This window comes from Centruroides vittatus, unplaced genomic scaffold (assembly GCF_030686945.1).
Source record: "Centruroides vittatus isolate TY-2023 unplaced genomic scaffold, ASM3068694v2 contig_426, whole genome shotgun sequence".
Classification (NCBI taxonomy): domain Eukaryota; kingdom Metazoa; phylum Arthropoda; class Arachnida; order Scorpiones; family Buthidae; genus Centruroides; species Centruroides vittatus.
The window spans coordinates 811,292-831,626 of NW_027122232.1; the positions used below are offsets into that span (position 1 = coordinate 811,292).

At 32.4% G+C, this 20,335-nt stretch overlaps 1 protein-coding gene across 3 annotated transcripts in view; it reads right to left on the reverse strand.

The window, feature by feature from the left end:
- The window catches only part of LOC136976889 (CDK5 and ABL1 enzyme substrate 1-like), a 50,369-nt gene extending 35,117 nt beyond the window's left edge, over positions 1-15,252 (reverse strand). For all 3 annotated transcript variants that reach the window (XR_010880997.1, XR_010880996.1, XM_067272262.1), the window contains exons 1-3: positions 14,861-15,252; positions 5,019-5,143; positions 2,366-2,480 (exon numbers count right to left, since the gene is read on the reverse strand). Coding sequence is in view for 1 of the 3 variants with exons in the window: in XM_067272262.1 (XP_067128363.1) it covers positions 2,366-2,480; positions 5,019-5,143; positions 14,861-15,123 (503 nt within the window). In the remaining 2 variants the exon portion in view is untranslated. The remainder of the gene's footprint in view (positions 1-2,365; positions 2,481-5,018; positions 5,144-14,860) is intronic.
- Positions 15,253-20,335: the final 5,083 nt, after the last annotated feature.

A 20,335-nucleotide genomic window follows, 5' to 3' on the forward strand; every position in this document is an offset into this window, starting at 1 on the left:
TGCTGTGTATCAGTGTTTGCTTTGTTATTAATTTGTCTGTAAAAGAGTTTTTCATTGTTTGTAAATAATTTATTTTGTTGTTTTCGTAGTGTACATGTTTTGTATCGTTTGAGTCTACGTGCTTTGGCAGCAAGTTTTTGTTTTAGTGTATCAATGTATTCTGTAATGTGTGTGTTGTGACGTTCATGTTTTGTGTGTGTTTTTATTTTCTTGAAAATGTTTTTGAGCTGTTTCCTTAATTTGGGTGTTATGTTGTTTTTAGTGTATTGTGTCAGCCTGCCTAATTGCTGTCTAATGTCATTTATTTGTGTTTCTATTCTTCTCTGCCAGGCAGGCTTGTGATAGAATTGTGTTTTCTGTGTATTTGTCTGTGATTGTACTTTCAGTCCATGGTGTGTCACTACTGTGACTGCCCCAGCATAAACTAATGTATGAATGTCTGCGAGTGTAGAAATTGAATGAATGTAGTGTGGTAGTAAGTGAGTGTTTACATAATTTAGTGTTTTTCCTACTTCCTTTGACGTGTTGATTTTTGGTATTCGTGGTCGTTGTGTGGGATCTGTACCTGTATATTTAGTGAGTGTTTCCTGAAATATAAGTGAGAGCGTATTAACTAAATCCATGTCTATGTTATCAGTGATGGATGAGGAAGTGTCTGTAGTATCATTAGTGGTAATTGTTGTATGTGTGTTATTATCAATGCTTGTTACTGGATTATCCTGACAGGTTACATGATCTTCATTAATGTTAGATGTTTCTGTCTGTTGATGTATTTGATCAGCAACCTGTTGTTTGATAAGTTCAAGTGTTGTTTGTGAGATAAGGTTGTTGTGTATAATTGTTCTTTTTTGATCAACAACCCTTTGTTCGGTGACAGTGAGGTGAGGATACTGTTGTGTGAATCTATGGTATAGTTGTTGTCTGTATGCTGTCATGTTTGTTTCGAGTTTTGTGATCGTGTAGTAAGTACGGATGATAAACTCGTTCATTTCTACCGTCCATTTCATCCGTTGGCGTGGTTTTCCAGCCTTTGTGGTCTGTGGATGCATTGCCACAGAAACACCAAGGCTGGGTTGGTTCCTCACATCTGTTGAGGGCATTGCAGTAGCCATGCTTGGGCCGGTGCTGCTTTCGCCACCGGTAACCAAGAGAGACTGTGGCCTATTTTTCGAACGTGAGCCTCTGCCTAACTCACGAACGCGGACCTTGTTAACCCGGGCGACGTCCGAGCCGGTATCACATTTAGATCTGGTTACTACCATGATACGTATCTCCACAGAATGTGGGTGTGTGGTCACTCTTAGCTTCATTTCTCCCCATAGACCTTACTGGCATGGGTGTCCCTACCAGGAGCTTGTGCTCCAGCCTGCATTGCCCTATGGATCAGTAAAATTACTGGGCTCTCCCACCACGACCAGGTAGTGACCATGGGAGAGTTATTATTATTATTATTATTATTATTATTATTATTATTTTTATTATTATTATAGCCATTTCTAGCCCAAAAATTCGGCTTTGGTTGGTGTATTGTATATTGGGTTACTTGATGAAGTTTGTTTATACGCTGTGTATATTTTTGTTGTATATATATTGTCTATTCCCAATATACGAAATAAAATTTAATGCCAATTTTCAGACACCCTGTATTTGCTACATTGATAATTCATTATCGATTATTCTAATACTAAATAAAAGAATGGTTATGTAAAGACGTTTAGAATAAATATCTTTACATAACCACATCAACTATGTGTCAACAAAATACAAGCTTTTTATATTGATACTTTTAATGCTGAATTTTAATGTCATCAAATAATAAATACGCTTCAACTTTATTGGGCAGCAATTTTCAAATTGCAAACCTATACATTCCCACTGTCATTTGTCTGTTGGCTGTCTGTATGTCCTTCAATAATCTCAAGAACAGAATTAGATAAATAGAAACTGAGACAAGATATGGAAAATTAGGGACCAAAACTCTGATTGATTAACTATATACAAGTTCCATTCTGGGCTGGAAGTCACATGACTTTTTTTTTAAATTAAAAGATAATTAAAAATTGCAGTCCTGCATTGTGACAATGTCACACAAATAATTACTCATCAATTTCATTTAACATGAATATGTATTCAATCATTTTACTAGCTTATTTTGCATTCTGTGGAAACAATTTTTTTTAACCATTATATTATTTTAAAATATGTGAAAGACATTGATTTACTTATTTCATTTCAGTTTTTTGAAAATGAATGTACAATTTCTTATTGTGAATATTGAATGTATGAATAAATTTTTGATGACTATAGAAGCACATAAACAAACATTTCTCAATTTGATTCTAAATTTACATTTTGGTCACATTACCTCTCATCATGTATTGGCTGTTCACTTGGAGTAGTAATATAATGAATTTCCAAAACACCAGGACAAGATGATTCTGATAATGAAGTAGATGGTTTCCTGCTATGTGGTGGACACACTGAAAGTTATTAAATTTTTTACTTTATAAATTAATTTATGCTATTTTTAAAATTTTATGAAATGTTGAAGTTTATATTATATATTAGGATGAATATTATATTAATATTATATTATATTATATATATGGTGAAAGATAATTTTTTAAAGCTGGTTACAAAAAATAAGAAAATTAATTTTAAGCTTGTCATAAAAGTTTGAAGATTCTAGAAAAACATTTAGTGTAATTTGTAAGTAATAATTAGAAACAGAATATATTAAAAAAATAGAATAGTTTTGGTGGTTAAAAATAGCAGAGACTCTTGAAACTGTAAAAACTGTCCACTGTAATGTTAATAATTGCTGTATATTTTACAAAAATCAATAGTTTTTCAAATAATCAATATACATCTGTTTGTAGGCACAAAAACCTTTCACACTCTATTTCTAGCAGACAAATTAATGAGCACAAACGTTTTCGGCCGTTTTAAAAGGCCTTCTTCAGGTGCACTGAGGACGGTTGGAAAGTCGGATAGCCAATGTTTATGTGATCCGCTGGTGGACAATAGAGTTAAGCCAAGCAATAAATTAACCTACATAGGCTCAACCAACAGATCGCTTACCAAAAGGATAGCTGAGCATAGGTACGACGCGTGCAACAAAAAATTTAATTCCACCCTAGCCCAGTACGCAAGCGAACCCAGTATAACGGCCGAATGGGAAGATGCTAAGATTACCGTTCCTATTCTTGACTCTAGCAAACTTAGAACAATCGAAGCTATAGAGATCTTTACTGAATCCCTCAAAGGAAACTGCATTAACAGCAGGGATGCAGATTCGCTCTCCCCTGCCTGGCGGTCACTCCTCGATAACCCCCTTAATTAAATAGGCCGGTCTACCCTCTCCTTGTCCGTTTCGTTCTCTCGTGCAGTTTCTAAATTTATCAGGTTTCTTTTTCCTTTTTCTTTCTATTTCCTTTTTTCCGCCTTTCAGGATTCGCTTATCTTCGACAATAGTTCATGCATCTTGGCTAATCTTAAAATATTTTCCAAGGTCAATTTCGTTTAAACCTTCTCTGCTAAGTTGTCACTTGTAAGAGGAAACCCCTCATAAACAATGACGTCACGTAAACATTGGCTATCCGACTTTCCAACCGTCCTCAGTGCACCTGAAGAAGGCCTTTTAAAACGGCTGAAAACGTTTGTGCTCATTAATTTGTCTGCTAGAAATAGAGTGTGAAAGGTTTTTGTGCCTACGATTTTAAATTAGTTCTAGCTTTGTGTGCAGAGATACATCTGTTTCATGAACATGTATGTAATAAGATTAAAATTCAGAAATACTCAAAGAATTCCATAATTATAGTGTTATTTTTATACATAATTAACTAACATAACTTGATACTAGAAGATTAAATGCCATCTTGTATTAAAATGAACAATTAGAAGTTAATCATTAAATAATTTAGAAAAATCCATTAGAAAAGATTTGGCCTGGAATGGGACTTCAAATTGCACTCCTGCATGCTAGAATGGCAATGTTATTGATTATCCTAGCCAAATCTCCCATATATGACATCTGCCAAATTTCCTGAGATGTAATTCATTTGGTTATTTTGCTTCTTTTGTTCTTCAAAACACTCAGATTTCTTAATTCCAATTTTCCATTATGTAAGGGAAAAATTCCAGTATTAAGCTACTCATCTTTGACACAGAGTTTCAAAACATTATCTAAAAATGGAACTATGAAAGTCAACTTTAAGGATAAAATTATTTCCTTAAAGTTGTCAAATACTACAAAAGTACGGTACCAAACCCTAAAAATTATGGCACCAAAGATAAGCATGACAGTTGAAAAATGAAATTCAAGAAAAACATTAATAGAGAGTTTGAAAAATAGAAAGAATAGAATACTTTTGTTTGTTGTCTATAGAAAGCAGTGTCTACTTTATCAGAGTTAATATATATCATTAGTCTTATTACTAAGCTAAAACTGGATATTTTATCACTCAAGTACAGATGTCTGCTAAATCAAAGTTTTGTTATATTTTATAATCTATATTTCATAATCAATAAGTTATAAAATATACACAAATATTATTTTTTGCAATATTTTCATGTAAAAGCAATGGTTCCCAAAGTTGATGCTACCGCCCCCTGTGGGCAGTGAGTAAATCTACAGGGGTAAAATAAAGCATGTGGGCAGCAGAGGTGTTGGAGGCAGGGTACGAAATGGTGATCATAGGCAAGGGTTGGGGTCACTAACAACTTTTTCCTTTCTGTTAAAATGGATAAAATGAAATATTGCATTTAATGGTTTGCACATGTGGAGAACAATGTATGGTAAGGACAAAAAGTTTAAGGTTCATAGAAAGATTTTTCGAAGAATATTTCTAAGCCTTTTTCACAAGGAAAATTGGGTAAGGGGTATTGGGTATATGTTTATGGATCCAAGGGAGGTGGTGGCTTGAAAAAGTTTGGGAATCACTGATGTAAAACATATAATATATAATTTTCTTTGATAAACAAATAAATAAATAAATAATTTATAGAAAACAACTGACCTATGCTTTCCATGCTGTTGTAAGAAGGAAGAGACTCTTGAGTAGATCTTTGTCGAAGAAGACTCTTTCGTCTCTGTGATATTGTGGTAATTTTAGTTCTAGTTTCACACATAAAACTATGTCTTCTGCAAAAATAAAGATTTTAAAACATGAAAATTTTATCCTACAACACAGCAAACTTAATAAATCAAACTTCCTTAACTCAAATTTTATTTTTGTTCCAATTTAAGTTGCATTGAGTCAATGCATTCTTGTTTTTCTACAAGTTGTTGTAGTTTTAAGATCACATTTTGTTTACTTGAAATTTAAGATCCAAAGACTTTATTTCATGTCTAATTTTGTGTGCTTCCTTCTGCATTTTCAAGAGAATATCACACACAAAGTTGAAGATTGGTATTGAACAGAATTATGCTTCTGCATAATATAAAATTCAAAATTTTAACATTTTATGCCTAAAGTAAAGTAACAATCTTATTCTTAAATGCAAATTGACCAATGAATGCTTAGTGCATTAAAATCACTTTTTTCAATTTTCAGATTTTGAAAATTTAAAAGTGTAGCAATATCAAAATGTATTGAACACATCTGTGATTTGACAACTTACTGAGTTACTGGCGAATCAAATTTATGAACTTCTATCTCCTTATTTGGAACTAAACATTTGTATAAATTTCACTATAAAGTTTGAACATACTTCATTACAAATAGTGACCAATTAATCAGTGTATTGACCACTTTCATTCCAAAGTATAAAGAAATGGCTAACAAAAAACTAAAGATTTTAATGATAACAGAAAAAGTATGTCAAAGACTATGGATGAAAACAAAAATAAAATATCAAAACTTGCAAAATAATTTGACATTTCATTGAGTATTCTTATTATATATCTGAAAAACAAGGAAAGGATTTTGGAAAGTTTTAATAACAGAATTTCACATGATGAAAAGTGTATGCTAAAATGGTTTGTCCTGTCAATGGGAAACTTCTCACAAGAAAAGCTGAACAATTCAGACAATAGTTGGGACATACTAAATTCAAAGCAAACAGCTGGATAAATTTAACAAGCATTGGAATAGTTTTCAATAAAATCTGCAACAAAAGTGCAGAAGTGTGAGAGGAGAATTGCAAAACATTTGCCAGAGATTACACAGAACTATAGCCCAGATTATGGATATCTGCAGAATCCATCCTTATATCAAAGAATCTAGGTCAATCTCATTAAAACAATAAATGATAAAAAAGTTTCATTCAAAGATTTTGTCAATGTTGAACATGACCTAGACAAATTACTTCACCAGCAATCCAGCTACTGACCATATCAACAGATGAAATTCACTCAAGAAATGAATGAATTCATCATCTGTATCTATTACACCATTACAAAACCTGAAACAGACATGATAGAATACAGACAGACACTACATGACAAATTCACAGCGAAATAATCAGATCTCACTGTTTTGTTCTACTCTTTCCACCCTGTAAGCATTAAGAGGCCTCTTTTAGCCAAATCCATAATGGGTTCAGCCAAGTCAGCATGGGGCATCTAGGTGGTGAGGGACAGGGCTGACATATTTGGTCAGACCACCCCTGAAAAATTCCTGGGACTTTTTGACCCATCTGGATTCAATCCCAGGTCTCCAGAGCTGTAAGCTGTCACCTTGACCGTTTGGCAAATGCCACCCTTCACATCTTAATCATTGTGAAAAACAAGCAATAAACCCCAGATGGTATGAGTCATCACTTCCTGGAACAAGTTTGAACTCACCAGTGAGACATTGGCGGTTAGTTGTACTTTTGTTAGCTGCATCATTGAGACATGTACCACATATGCAAGGAAGACAATAAACTCAGTTGTGCTACAATCTCATCTCATTCGTTTTTCATCACACACAGTGATGAAAGTAAAGCAATAGTAGAACCAGTGGCGTGCCGTCATTGGAAGCGATGGAAGCGCCGATTCCACCTTCCAATGACCTTCCCTTGTATTTTATAAAATATAAATTTTCATATTTTAACGTACTTTGAATTAATTAAAATGAATATTTTATTATAACTGCATTATGTATCTTTTACAAATTTCTATACTACATGTGAAAAAAAACGATAAGATTGCTATTGTATATTCGAATAATTCGGTGGCGGAAGGAATGTCGAAACCGGGTCAGTTTCTAATCAGCCAGATTATATAGGCATTAGCACATGCGGTTTACAGAGCACCAACCTCACCCGGTTTAGCTGGTAGAAGCGACACACGCGTACGGAGTCCAACTTTATAACCCGGACCGGTTCTGAGCTGTTAGCCGCCTGCCTGTCAACTTCCAAGCAGCCAGATTATAGGCATTGGCGCATGCGCTTTACAGAGCACCAACGTCACGGTTTAGCTGGTAGAAGCGACACACGCGTAAAGAGTACGCGACTTTATATCCCGGAGCGGTTGTGGGCTGTTAGCCGCCTGCTAGATATTCGGCCACCCTTGCCCGATTATGTGAATCATGAGCAGACTAGATCAACGGCGGGCAACCCGCGGGCCAGCTACGGCTGGCGAAAAGTTTCTATCCGGCCCGCGAGATCTTTAATAGATTATTAAATTGGAAAAATAACTATTAATAGTTATTTTTCCAATTCTTTGTAATTTTCGAAAACGATAAAAAAATAAATGTAGTAATTAACTTTTTATTTATTTATTTCATATTTGCAGACTAAAAAAATTACGAGTCACAAGAAGGCGTCAATTAACTACTACGGCGCGGAAAAAAACGTAAAATTTATTCTGGCCCATGTTATAAAAAGGGTTGCCCACCCTAGACTAGATTTATAACAACCCAACCGATAGGAGTTTACTGGCACGTTTTTATGATAGTTCTGTATAGTTGACAGGAGTTTAAAAAAACTCCATTAAAATATTTGATATATTTATTCTGCGTTTATTCCGCTCTCCCATCTTATATTACTTACGGATTTCAATGTTAAACCGGTGATATTACGATTTAGTATGTCCCATCTGTAAGGGGATGCAGAAAAAACGTGTACAATTCTAGTACAGTGTTAAAAATTAACTGTTACTTTGGCAGCATCATTTACAACCAAATTTAATGAATGAGACGTACAGTACATACAATGGTACAAAAAAAAGCTCTAGAATTTATTTTCCTTAAATTTACGATTTATATATCCGTTGTCATAAAAATTTGTCTTTCCATGTTTTCCCAAGACTACAGATATTCAGGTACAAAGTAACTGGTTTCGACTTATTTCTACTTAAGAAGTGACTAAATAATTAAGAGATTAGGGAATGGGGACATAAATAAAACCCTGTTGAAAGAGCCAGAATTTTACTTCAACAAAAGCTTAACAGAACCAATCACTCGCTCAGTACAGTGGGAAACTGATTTCCGTGTACACCTGGTATTAAAACGAATTAGTTAGAAAACGAATGACTATTAAGTTTAACATAGTTAGATTTTTACAGCTACGGTGAGAAACGTTTAAAATTTACAACAGCCCTGTGGCGTCCTTTGAGATATACTAGTGATGCGACAAAAGAGGCATTTGACATTGACCGGTATCGGCACCCTCGGGATTTGGCACGCACACACTCACTACACACCTACCTGGACCGTCACTAGTTCCATCCATTAGCTACTCGTATCAAGATATTTGACTAAGTGGATTGTTTTAAGATTTAAAAAGTAAAGAATATTTTATGTTATTTTTATGTACGTTTCTTTACAAAGCTATATTTTAATTATAATTTTCTTTAAAAGTATATTAATACAATCAGAACAATACATTGTACCAGGTATGTATATCCACCGCACATTTTATTTCACCGAGTAAGTTTTTATAATTTATTTTTAATTTTAGCCCTTATATCGTGGCTAGCGATTCAGAATGTAATTGTGATATTAAAAATACATTTAGAGAAGTCTACAGTTTTTACTGGCTTATCGAACAAATGAATACGAATGGACCCTAGACCAGTGATTCTTAACAGGGGGCCGCGGCCCCTGGGGGTCCATAAGAAGTTTGCCGGGGGCCGCCAAATTATGCAAAATTTCCTTCAGAATATAATAAAAAGAAAATTGATGTATAATCCGAATATCGTATTGAAAAGTGAAATAAGAAAGATAAAGTTTTCCTATTTAGTTTTTATTTATTTATTTTGTATTTCTTCCTACATACAACTTTGTTAGTACAGAAGAAATAAATGTAAATATGCTACTTACACCGCAGTATTTACTTCTTTTATTCCAAAGCAATTTTAAGAAACTATTAATGCTTGGAATTTTAAAAATAATTAGGAAAAATAGTAGGCTTTGAAAATTTAAATATTTTTGCAAAAGTTATGCAAAATCCTTACCACAAGTGGGCGTTTTAGTTTTAGTTTAGTTTTAGCATCGACATTGGATCGATTTATCGACATGTTTCTTATTTTATTTTCTGTTAAAAATTAATGAGTTTTCATGTTTAATTGTGAAGTTTGAATGTTATTTAAATAGATAATGAAATAATAAAATTATTATTTACATTTATTATATAAAAAATAAAGCAATAATAAAAAAATCAATTTATTATAGATAAATTATCAAATTATCAAATATAAATTATTATTAAAAAATGGGGGTCACAAAAAAATTATGAAATATTTGGTGGGCGGCGAGTATAAAAAGGTTAAGAACCACTGCCCTAGACCATCACTGATGCGCAATTAACTGATTGCCCCTGGAAGTCGGCTTCTTACAGAAACACAGCTTCCCTGTCATCAAATGTCACGGCACGCCACTGAGTAGAACCACTACAACCACTTGGCCATCTGGCCATCCACATCTCATTGTTACAGAGCAAAGGGTTGTTGATTGTTAATCAGAAAAGAACAATTATACACAACAACCTTATTGCATAAACAATGCTTAAACATATTAAACAAATTGCATAATAGATACATCAATACACAAACACTATACATCAATAACAATCATTCATAAAAATGCACACAGCACAATGAAACAATTACAGAAAGTAATTGTTTCATTGTGACATTGTCACAATGCCAGGCTAAAATTTTTAATCATATTTTTAATTTATTTAATTTAAACTATATGCTCTCCACCTCAAATTAGTAGTGGCTTGCCACTGTAAATCATACTTTTCCTTTAATAATAGAGTTGTGCCAGTCATCTATCTAACATCTTTCAGGGAAAAATTTTTTAATTGAAATAACGACTTCTGGTTTGCATTGGAAGTTCATATATGGCATCATGCCTCTAGGGTTTCCATATCTGGTCTCGTCTTTCATCTATCTGACTTCATTCTCGAGATTAAGGAAAGACAGACAAACAAACAAACGACAGTGGGAATTTATAGGTCTACAATTTTTTTGAATTGCCCAACTAGTGACACAGAATTAATTAACACATCCTCTCTAAGAAATATTCACTAAATATACAGGTTTAGAGACCATAAATACTTAAAATACTCACATCAAAATAAGTGGAAACTCTACACTACCTAAATGCATATATATTACCAAATTAAATTTAACCATAATCAACTCTCATATTTACACACATTAGTCTATTCTGGTACAGTCACTACAGATAGTTACATACCATGTTTTTAAACCATCACAAACAACACAGTCAAAACACAGACAAATCATAAGCCCACTTGGCAAAAAAGACTATAAACATAAATCCATAACATTAAACAACAACCACACAGGCTGACACAATACACTGGAAGCAATGTAATATCAAACTCAATGAAAGAGATTAGGAAAATATTTAAGAAAATTAAAACACACAAATAGTACAAACAACACAATAAACATATACAGGTTTATATCAGCATTCTCAAACAAAAACTAGCAGCCAAGTAATAAAATGATACAAAGCTTGTATGCTGCAAAAACAACAAAATAAATTATTCACAAACAATGAGGCACTTTTCTGCAAGCATCTACACACCACAGTATAATAGCATGCCAACAGAAAAACAACTCACAGACTATTGGTATGTTCTTGGTCCAATGCAGTCACACACAAAGATGAAGCAATACTGAATGAAAGAAGAAAACATGCATAAAACATGAATCATGTTCTGTGTTGAAATAAACATACACATCTAATGTGCAGTACAAAGAACACAAAGTTGGAAGATACTGGTGAAGAAAACATTCACAATTTCTGGTTCAAAAAATAAACCTCTCAGCACCAGAATCTAGCTAAACATTTTACACATACAATCCACAAAATATACTAAAATTTTTACACAAGACAACACATACATGAAAACCAAGCATAACAACACGGGAGCTCTACACAATACAGACTGATCACATGCCTCCCAATATTCAAATGCAGATTCGTCAAAAAGCTGGAACTGTTCTATTAAGCCATAAGAGATCACCTCCTCACTTTTTCCAGCAAATTTTTTATTACAACACAAATTTTTTCAGCCTTCTTTAGCAGTCTGACTCAGGTTATTGAACAAAACTTATATAGCTTTGAAGGATGTTAAAATATAAGCTATATATTCAAAGCTGTATAATTGCTTTATATAGCTATAGCTTTGAATGATGATTCAAGACTATAGAATGTTATTATTTGGAACACCATTTTTTATCTTCTAGTTTTTTCACTTTTTCATTCACATTTCATAACTTGGGGCAGACCACTAAAGAAGGCTAAAAATATTTATACTGTAATAAAAAATTTGTTAGAAAAAGAGAAAGTGACTCCCAATACTCTACAAAATACTCACAATCATACTTCACAAATGAAATATATCATTATATAGAACAATATACCTACAGAACAACAAAAGGATGTCATAGAAACCATATGGGATGCAAAGAACAGACTCATAGATTCAGACATTCTACAACAAGCATACAAACAACACAAACCTACAGGTAGCAAACATATTATAAGAAAGGAAAGTATTCAACAGATTTCACATTCATGATTATTTATACACTGTATTGATATAAAATACATCCAACACTTAGGGTTGCCAAATGTCTCATTTTTCAGTGTTTTGTTCCCTGTTAAACAACACTCTCCTGGGACATTTCTTTCATATTTTTGCATTTGTAATAAAAAAGATAATTTTTTAAAAGACAAATAAATCTGTATGACAACATTATTCAAAGTCTACATTAGAATGACAAGACTGGAGATTGGAGACATGACATAATGCATATTTATGCAGTTCTATTTACTCCAAGGTTCTGCTGTTCTGACAACTTTTCAATAGTTGTAACAATGTCTGTGCAGGTGGTGATTATATCAATAAGTTGTAGTTTTGTGCTGTACTAAAACTTAGCTAAAGTATTAAGCAAGTCTACTAATAAGAAACTGAAAAGAAAGTGCAAATTTAAACTTTAATGGGAGAATATTTACTATTGGATACAGAAATCATTTAACAATAGGAAAGATTTTTCTAAATGTTGCAGTAAAGAATTTCTTGTAAATCAATGATGAAAATGATGTTAAACAGCATTCCATGAAAAAAAAAAAAAAAAAAATCACAGAAAAAATAAATATAGGCACTTATGATTTTTGTTTGACTTATCAGAGCTACTAGCATTACTACCCTTGCATTTTGCAGCCATGTTTGCACAGTAATTAGCATAATTAGCAAACATGGTTGCTATGCATAGTTACTACTAAGCATTACTATGCAAGAAACGAAAAGAAACATTGATATCACAGACACATGTTACCAGTGAGAACTCCAAACAAAGATTGACACGAATCCATTTTTAATCAAAAGAAAGAGATTAGTCACAACAGCACTTTCTCAGAACGAGAATGAGCATGACTAAGTGAGATGCTACGAGACTTCATGCATCTTAAAAAAGGCATGGATTTAGTGCACAATTAAGAATTTCTATCTTATGTATTTTTTTTTTCAGACTGCCAATTGCACACCTAAAATTGCTGGAGCTTATCATATAGTTTTATTAGCATAGTAGTTTCATTTTGTACCCATTCAGTTCCTCCTTAGTCTACTAAGATAAATGTTGTTTATATTATATACCTATATTGTAAAAACTAATAAATTATATTATGAAAAAATAATGTTTCTTTTTTAAAATTCAACCCTTTTAAAAATTCTGTGAATCAGCCTGAAAATATAAATAATAATTTTCCATGGCTATAGCTAACACAATAATAAAATATAATATAAAAAAAGCAAAAATATAAATTTAATTTAAAAATTATTACTGAACTTATAAAAATGTATGATATCATTATTAAGACATTGATTTATATTCAAAATCTGAGAATAAATATTTTACTTATTATATTTTTTAACATAACTCTTCATTCATCTAAATAAATGTTTTACATCATTTCCATTTATGTAGGTGAATGTTGTTTATTCTAACTTATAATTGGCATTGTTCCATCAATTTCTCTCTTTTAACTTATTTCAATAGTAATTTAAAATCATATCAACAGGTTTTTATATGGAGAAATATTTGGAAAAATTAAACTGAAAGAATAAAAAAATTAAATTAGAATTTTTAAAATGAAAAATTTTTCTCAATATAAAAAAAATATATATTATTGTTTTCTTAACTAACAATCCTTGAATATAATCCAATTCTATTTCTTTTCACGTAAGAAACATTTACGTAAAAATATTTATTTTTCTAGAACAAATATAAGCCTTTTATAAATTTATATGATTTGTATCTATAAATGTATTGATGTATATGCATATATACATATATGAATAAGGTAAAAAGAGATGCTGAAATATTTTATTCTATATTTAAAAACCGAAAAATCTATCTTAATACAGATGATTAACTTTCAAGATTTTTACATAAAAGTATAATCATTTCTTTAAAAATAATATATGGCACTAATGACTTTGGACATTGGACAACCTTGTTTTAAATTATTTTACATCAAAATTTAAATCCATTGTCACGATAACTAGCATTATAATCAAAAAACATTGTAAGAGCTACAGATTAGATGTGTGTAATAAAATTATAATGAATTTTAAAAGAACCTATTATGTTTTATACAACCTAACTTAATATCTTTTTTAAATCAAACAAATTCAAAATTAAAATTATTTCACAGCAGCCTACTAAAAATGTCATAATTAGATATTTCTCAAATATAGTACCATATACATAATTTTACTACGATTTTTTCACATATAATTTAAATTCACAAAATTTTCATAGACTTATTTACAACAAACAAAATGCAGATTTAGAATGTAAAGACCAAAATAGACTAAACATAATACAGTAGTTACAATGTCACGATTCCTAATTTTAAGTTTGTAGAAAATACTTTTTCATTTTTTTAATCAATCAATTATGCCTTATTGTCTTACAATAGTTTTGTTTAAAAACATATCTTAATATAGACAAATAAGATTTATTAACCAGATAAATCTTACTAAAATGGATATGTGTAATAATATATTGCTACGAGATAACAATTACATTTATTTTAAATTTATAACATTATCACATAAATTAATGTTTCCAAAGTTCTTCGGCCCATAAGTGGTTACATTGTATATGAAATCTTCCTTAGGATTAACTGAATTTTTCAATTGAATCATATAGAACTTATTTATGTATATGAATGACATATTCAGTTTAAATACTTAATCTGTGCTGCAAATCACATAATATTAGATGTAAAAATATTAAGTTCACTCATCCAAAAAAAGTGATGAGTCAATTCTGTTTAAAGCTTGCATTAAAACAAAAGAATTGTAAGCAGATTTATTATAAGGATTTTTAAAAGTAAATTTAAATGTAGCAAAACAAAGATTATAATCAAATGAATTATCTCACCTATCTCTACATTTCGGGCTGCTTGGATGAACAGGAATCTCCATAGAATTGGACGTTTCCAGTTTTTCCTCTCGTCGTCTAACACTCTTTTTCGTGTAGTCATATTCTTTACTTTCGTTTTCCTTCGAATGTATACTCTTAATATTAAGATTTAAAAGTCCCAATTTAGTATCCCTGTGAGTACCGTCTAGCGATATATTTGAGAGAAAACTCAGAGCAGCTAATCGCCTACGCGAACGCTGTCTTTGTACTAATGTAGTCATTTTAATTAGGAAATTGTGCCATATTTGCGAAATATCACTTATAAACTTGTGCCTTTAAAAAAATCACGGCCAGCGAAAAAGAAAAAAATATCCGTAAACTGTACGAGCGTAACGCTAATGTAGGAGTATCCAAAACATTGATACTTGTTTCCATTTTCTTTCCTAGGGGCGCTTCGAAGCGATTTCTTTCGCTTTTAAAATTCTATACACAAACAAATGGTAACGTCGTCTGCTACTTCCTATGTCGTTACGTCATGTAATTCGACAGGAAAGATGTATTAAGGTTCCTTATTAATTATGGAAGTTTTAAATGTCATAATAAAAAAGTGCTGAGTTTGAAATAGTTAAAACATTAATAATTTACAATGAATTTAATTTTTCGGAATGGATCGTCCCCGAATAATTCCTGGGGTTTTTCATTACGTCCGGATTCGATCCCGAATCTTCCGGAGCGGTAGGCTGTCACCTTAAGAGCTCGGCCATCTTATTTCTCGCGTAGAACAGAGAAGAAATGCCATAGAATTTCCACGATTTTTGATTGTTTTTCTTTTATATGAAAAACATGTTAATTAAAAGTGAATGTGAAATAACCCGATTTCATTTTGAACAATAAGAGAATGTAATTGGGTACTAAATATATGGGTATACTATAGATTACTCCCTATAGAATTTCGTGTGTTTGGGTATATATCTGAACTCAGAGGACCGAGACGAGTTCAACGATACTCTACTTTTGGACCGGAGACGAAAAATAAAAAAGTTACTCTACTTTTTTCGGCGATCGCGCGATGATAGGGAGTCGCATCGCTCTCCGCTAAGTCGGCCTCGCTATCGCGATCGGGATTCCCGTCGCTTGCCGTTAAAATTGCCTTTAGTAGACGTTTCCCCCCTTTTTTTACTTTGTTCAAGAACTACCGTGAATCGATCACTAGTTTAGCACATGGCGGCGTGTGGTGGCGCTCATACGAGGGGTCAGTCGGGCCGCCATGTTCGCTGCCATAAGTAACATTAACCGAGATAGCAATCGCGCGATGATCGGAAGTCGCGTCGCTCTCTCCACTCTCGTATCGCGTGTTTAACGCTCCGGGAGATGACCGTAGTCCGACGTCACGGTTTGCAGACTTTACCGCAAGATGGCAATACTAGCAACTACGGTGCCGTCTGCATGAGAGCATTAAAAAAGTATGGTAAGTAAAAATTGTGATAACTTTTTTTATTTTTCGTCTCCGGTCCAAAAATAGGGTACCGTTGAACTCGTCTCGGTCGCTTGAGTTCAAATATGTAATCAAAATCCTGAAATTCCATAGGGAGTAATTTATAGTACACCCAAATATATTTTTCATCTTTATATTAAGATTTTAAAAATGCATTATATCATTAACTTAAAAGTTAATAATATAAAAGCCGATTAATTTGTACTTAGGTAGTCCAAGATGGACGCACTTCCGGAAATCGTTAGGATAACTATAGAGGGCGTTTTTCACAATCCATTTTTTTAAATATGCAAGTCAATTTATACGTCATTACTCTTTGTGAAGGTAGAGATATGTAAATTTTTACTTTGTCTTGCTATCATAGCGTTTACTAGACGTTTGTGCCTTTAGAATTTTGATAGAACGTTTTAAATATTCATTCCCTTTTTTTATTTTTAGAAATAATTATTTGCTTCTTTATTGAATTATTTTTCAAATTTTAGAAATAATGACGTCTAAAGATATTTTTTCTGAAAAATTTTGGAGTAAGTATAATTCACGAATGTTCTTCAGGTTACTTGAAAATGAATATAACGATTTAGGGCTTCATAAGAAAATTTCGTCGGATGTGAAACTCTCTCTTGAAGATGTTTGTACTAATTGTTTCCGTCTGTGTAAATTAGTGTACCGTGCCGACAGGAAATCCGTAGCGATGAGATGCGCCTATTGTAAAAAAAAAAAAAAAAAAAGTTTTGCTTTTGATGGTACTTTTAAAGACAAGTATGGGCATATTTCTTGGGCAACATATTTTCCTTTATATGGCACTTGATGTGCGTAGAATGCACGCTAACAAATGCAGCCTTGACGTGTGGCATTAGTAATCATACGTCTATTGATTGGGCAAACTATATACGTTTAGTTATGATGATAGCAGTCATTTAAAATAGGAGAACCCAACAAAACTGGAAATTGATGAAACCGTAATATCCAGACGAAAATACGATAAGGGTCGCAAATTAAAAGGCACAAGATGGGTAGTTGGAGTGTGTCGTGAGGATAACACATGCTTTGTTTGAATTGGATAATTTCAAAATTCGTTAATTCCGAAAGTACAGTTTTGGCTGATGAGTGGCGGAGTTATAATCACATAAACGACCTAGAAGGTGTAGAAATAGTTCACAAGACTGTGAATCATTCACAAAATTTTGTAAACCCTAACACTGGTGTACATACTCAAAAGATAGACAAATGTTTCCTGAATATTACAGAAAGTTTAAGTAAGAATATTACAGAGTAAGATATTACAGAAAGTTTAAGTTTCCTGTTTTATTACAGAAAGTTTAAGTAAATATAATTTACCTTGTCATATTTTAGAATTTATTCATTTTACTTTTAAAAATAACTATTTTAAAATCTCTACAGAATATTATCGTCAAAGAGACGGGATTGCAATGGGATCGGTAATCGGCCCGAAACTTACAGACATTTGCATGGCATCAGTAGACGAAAAAATCTTCCAGTTTCAAGGTATTGTCTTTTACGCTAGATATGTGGATGACATACTAATTTTGTACGACTCGAATAACGTTACAGCCGAAAACATCAAGAATCACGCAAATAGTTTGAATAATAATATAAAATTTACTTATGAAGAAGAGAGAAATTACGAAATTAATTACTTAGACGTAACAATCACAAGAAAAAACGAAGCATTGCTGTTCCGTAAGTACGAAAAAATATGAAATAACAACAAAATAATTAATTATAAATCATATTGCTCTATAGGAATAAAACGAAATGTTTTTTGATGGAACTAAAGAAAATACTTAATAGAACAACTCTAAAAGAATATATTGATATTGAGATTAAGAACCTTATTAAAAAATACCTATTAAATGATTATCCGCAACAGTTTATACATAAGTGGCATAGTATGTATATTAATAATAGATATAACGTTAAGAATAAAAAACTAGAAAATTTATATATCAAAATACCATATATTTCAAATTTTTATGAAAAGTATAAACTGTATATTAAAGAATTATTTTCTGTTAACTTAGTAGGCGAACAACGAAATAAGTTAAATAAAGGTATTTGTCTGATTAATAAAGCAAAGGAGATACAACCAAAAAACGTTTTGGAGATGGCTGAAGTTGTATATGAATTAATGTGTACATGCACAGAACGGAAATACTATGTTGGAGAAACAGGAAGAAAACTGGAAGTGAGGCTGAAAGAACATGAGGCGGCAATTAGATTAAACAGAATAGAATCCCCGTGGCAACAGCACTGCAGCATAAAGAATTGTATTATTGACAGAAATAATATTAAAATACTGTATAAAGTAAAAAATGGCGAAAAACGACGTATTATAGAACATTATTGTATAAAACAACATGCAAATTGTATAAATTTAAATACCGGCGTATGCATTGATGCATGCTGGGATTGTTTGATGAATTATAAAAGTACTGGCAATGCAACAGGATGATAGCCACTGAAGAGGCTGTGTAAAGCGAAATATATATGGATATAATAAAGTAAGAATCACTGAGAATAGTTTACTGGTCTTTCTCTTGTTTCAAGTCTGTCGAAGTCAGAATTAAAGAGTGTTTTCACTTGTAATTCTCGGGATTTTTTAAAAATTTCTTAGAATTGATTAATTTTTTAAATGTTTCCTGTTTTTTAAGACACTCCATAACCTTTCTAAACATTATACCGACCGATAAACGGCCGGATGGCCGAGCGGTCAAGGTGGCAACCTACCGCTCTGGGGGACCCGGGATCGAATCCGAACGGGTGGAATAATCCCCAGGAATTTTTCGGGGGGTGGTCCGTTCGGATATGTCGGGCCCCGTCCCTCACCACCCGGTCGCCCCATTGTGGGCCTGGCCGAACCCATAATGGGCCTTCTAAAAGAGGCCCTCTTAGTGCCCACAGGGCGGAAAGAGTTAAAAAAAAAAAAAAAAATTATACCGAAGAGTTGTCGGATTCCTATCTGTCATTGGAAGCGGTGGAAGCGCCGCTTCCACCTTCCAATGACCTTCCCTTGTAGTTTCTAAAATATAAATTTTCATATTTTAACGTACTTTGAATTAATTAAAATTAATATTTTATTACAACTGCATTATGTATTTTATTACAAATTTCTATACTCACATGTAAAAAAAACGATAAGATTGCTATTGTATATTCGAATATCAGTGGCCGAATGGAAGCGCTTACGAGACAGCTTCCACGGCGAGAATAACTGAATGGTGTAAATCAGCCAGAGGGCATTGGCTCATGCGCTTTACAGAGCACCAACCTCACCCGGTTTAGCCGGTGGAAGCTACACATGTGTAATGCTTCCAACGATTCTATCCCTTAGCCACTGGGTATGGAGTTATCTGACTAGATGAATTGTTTAAGATTTAAAAAGTAAAGAGTATTCAATGTTATTTTTATGTACGTTTTTTTGCAAAGTTACATTTAATTATAATTTTCTTTTGATTATACTGTAATTATATTGACAGATTTTCAGACATAAAATCTTTAAAATTTTTATCACTTTTAGATGTTAATAATTTTAATGTTATGAAAAACAATTTTTTCAAGCGTGTTTTAATTCTTTAAATTAAGTAAATATTATGAGAAATTTTTTTGATTTATCTAAATTACGTAGCGAATCGCAACATTTATATTCGTGTCCGGACTATATTGACAAGTAACTCTTAAACATAAAACATATTATAATTAATGTCGATCTGAACAAAGACGTATAAAAGAATTATATGATTTAATATTTACGGTACTTCTATCAGTGGGTCTGTTGAGCGCAGTTTTTCGACCACGAAGCAAATTCGTACATTGGCCAGGAACACTCGGTCGGAGGAAAAATTGTCGTCGCTAGCATTGCTTTCGATAGAAAAAGAGCTTTCAAATACGTTGATGGAGTCGACGACCAGCGACTTTTATGATAAAGTAATTTACGACTTTGCGGAAAAACTGGCCGAATAGAGTTAGTTTATAAAAAA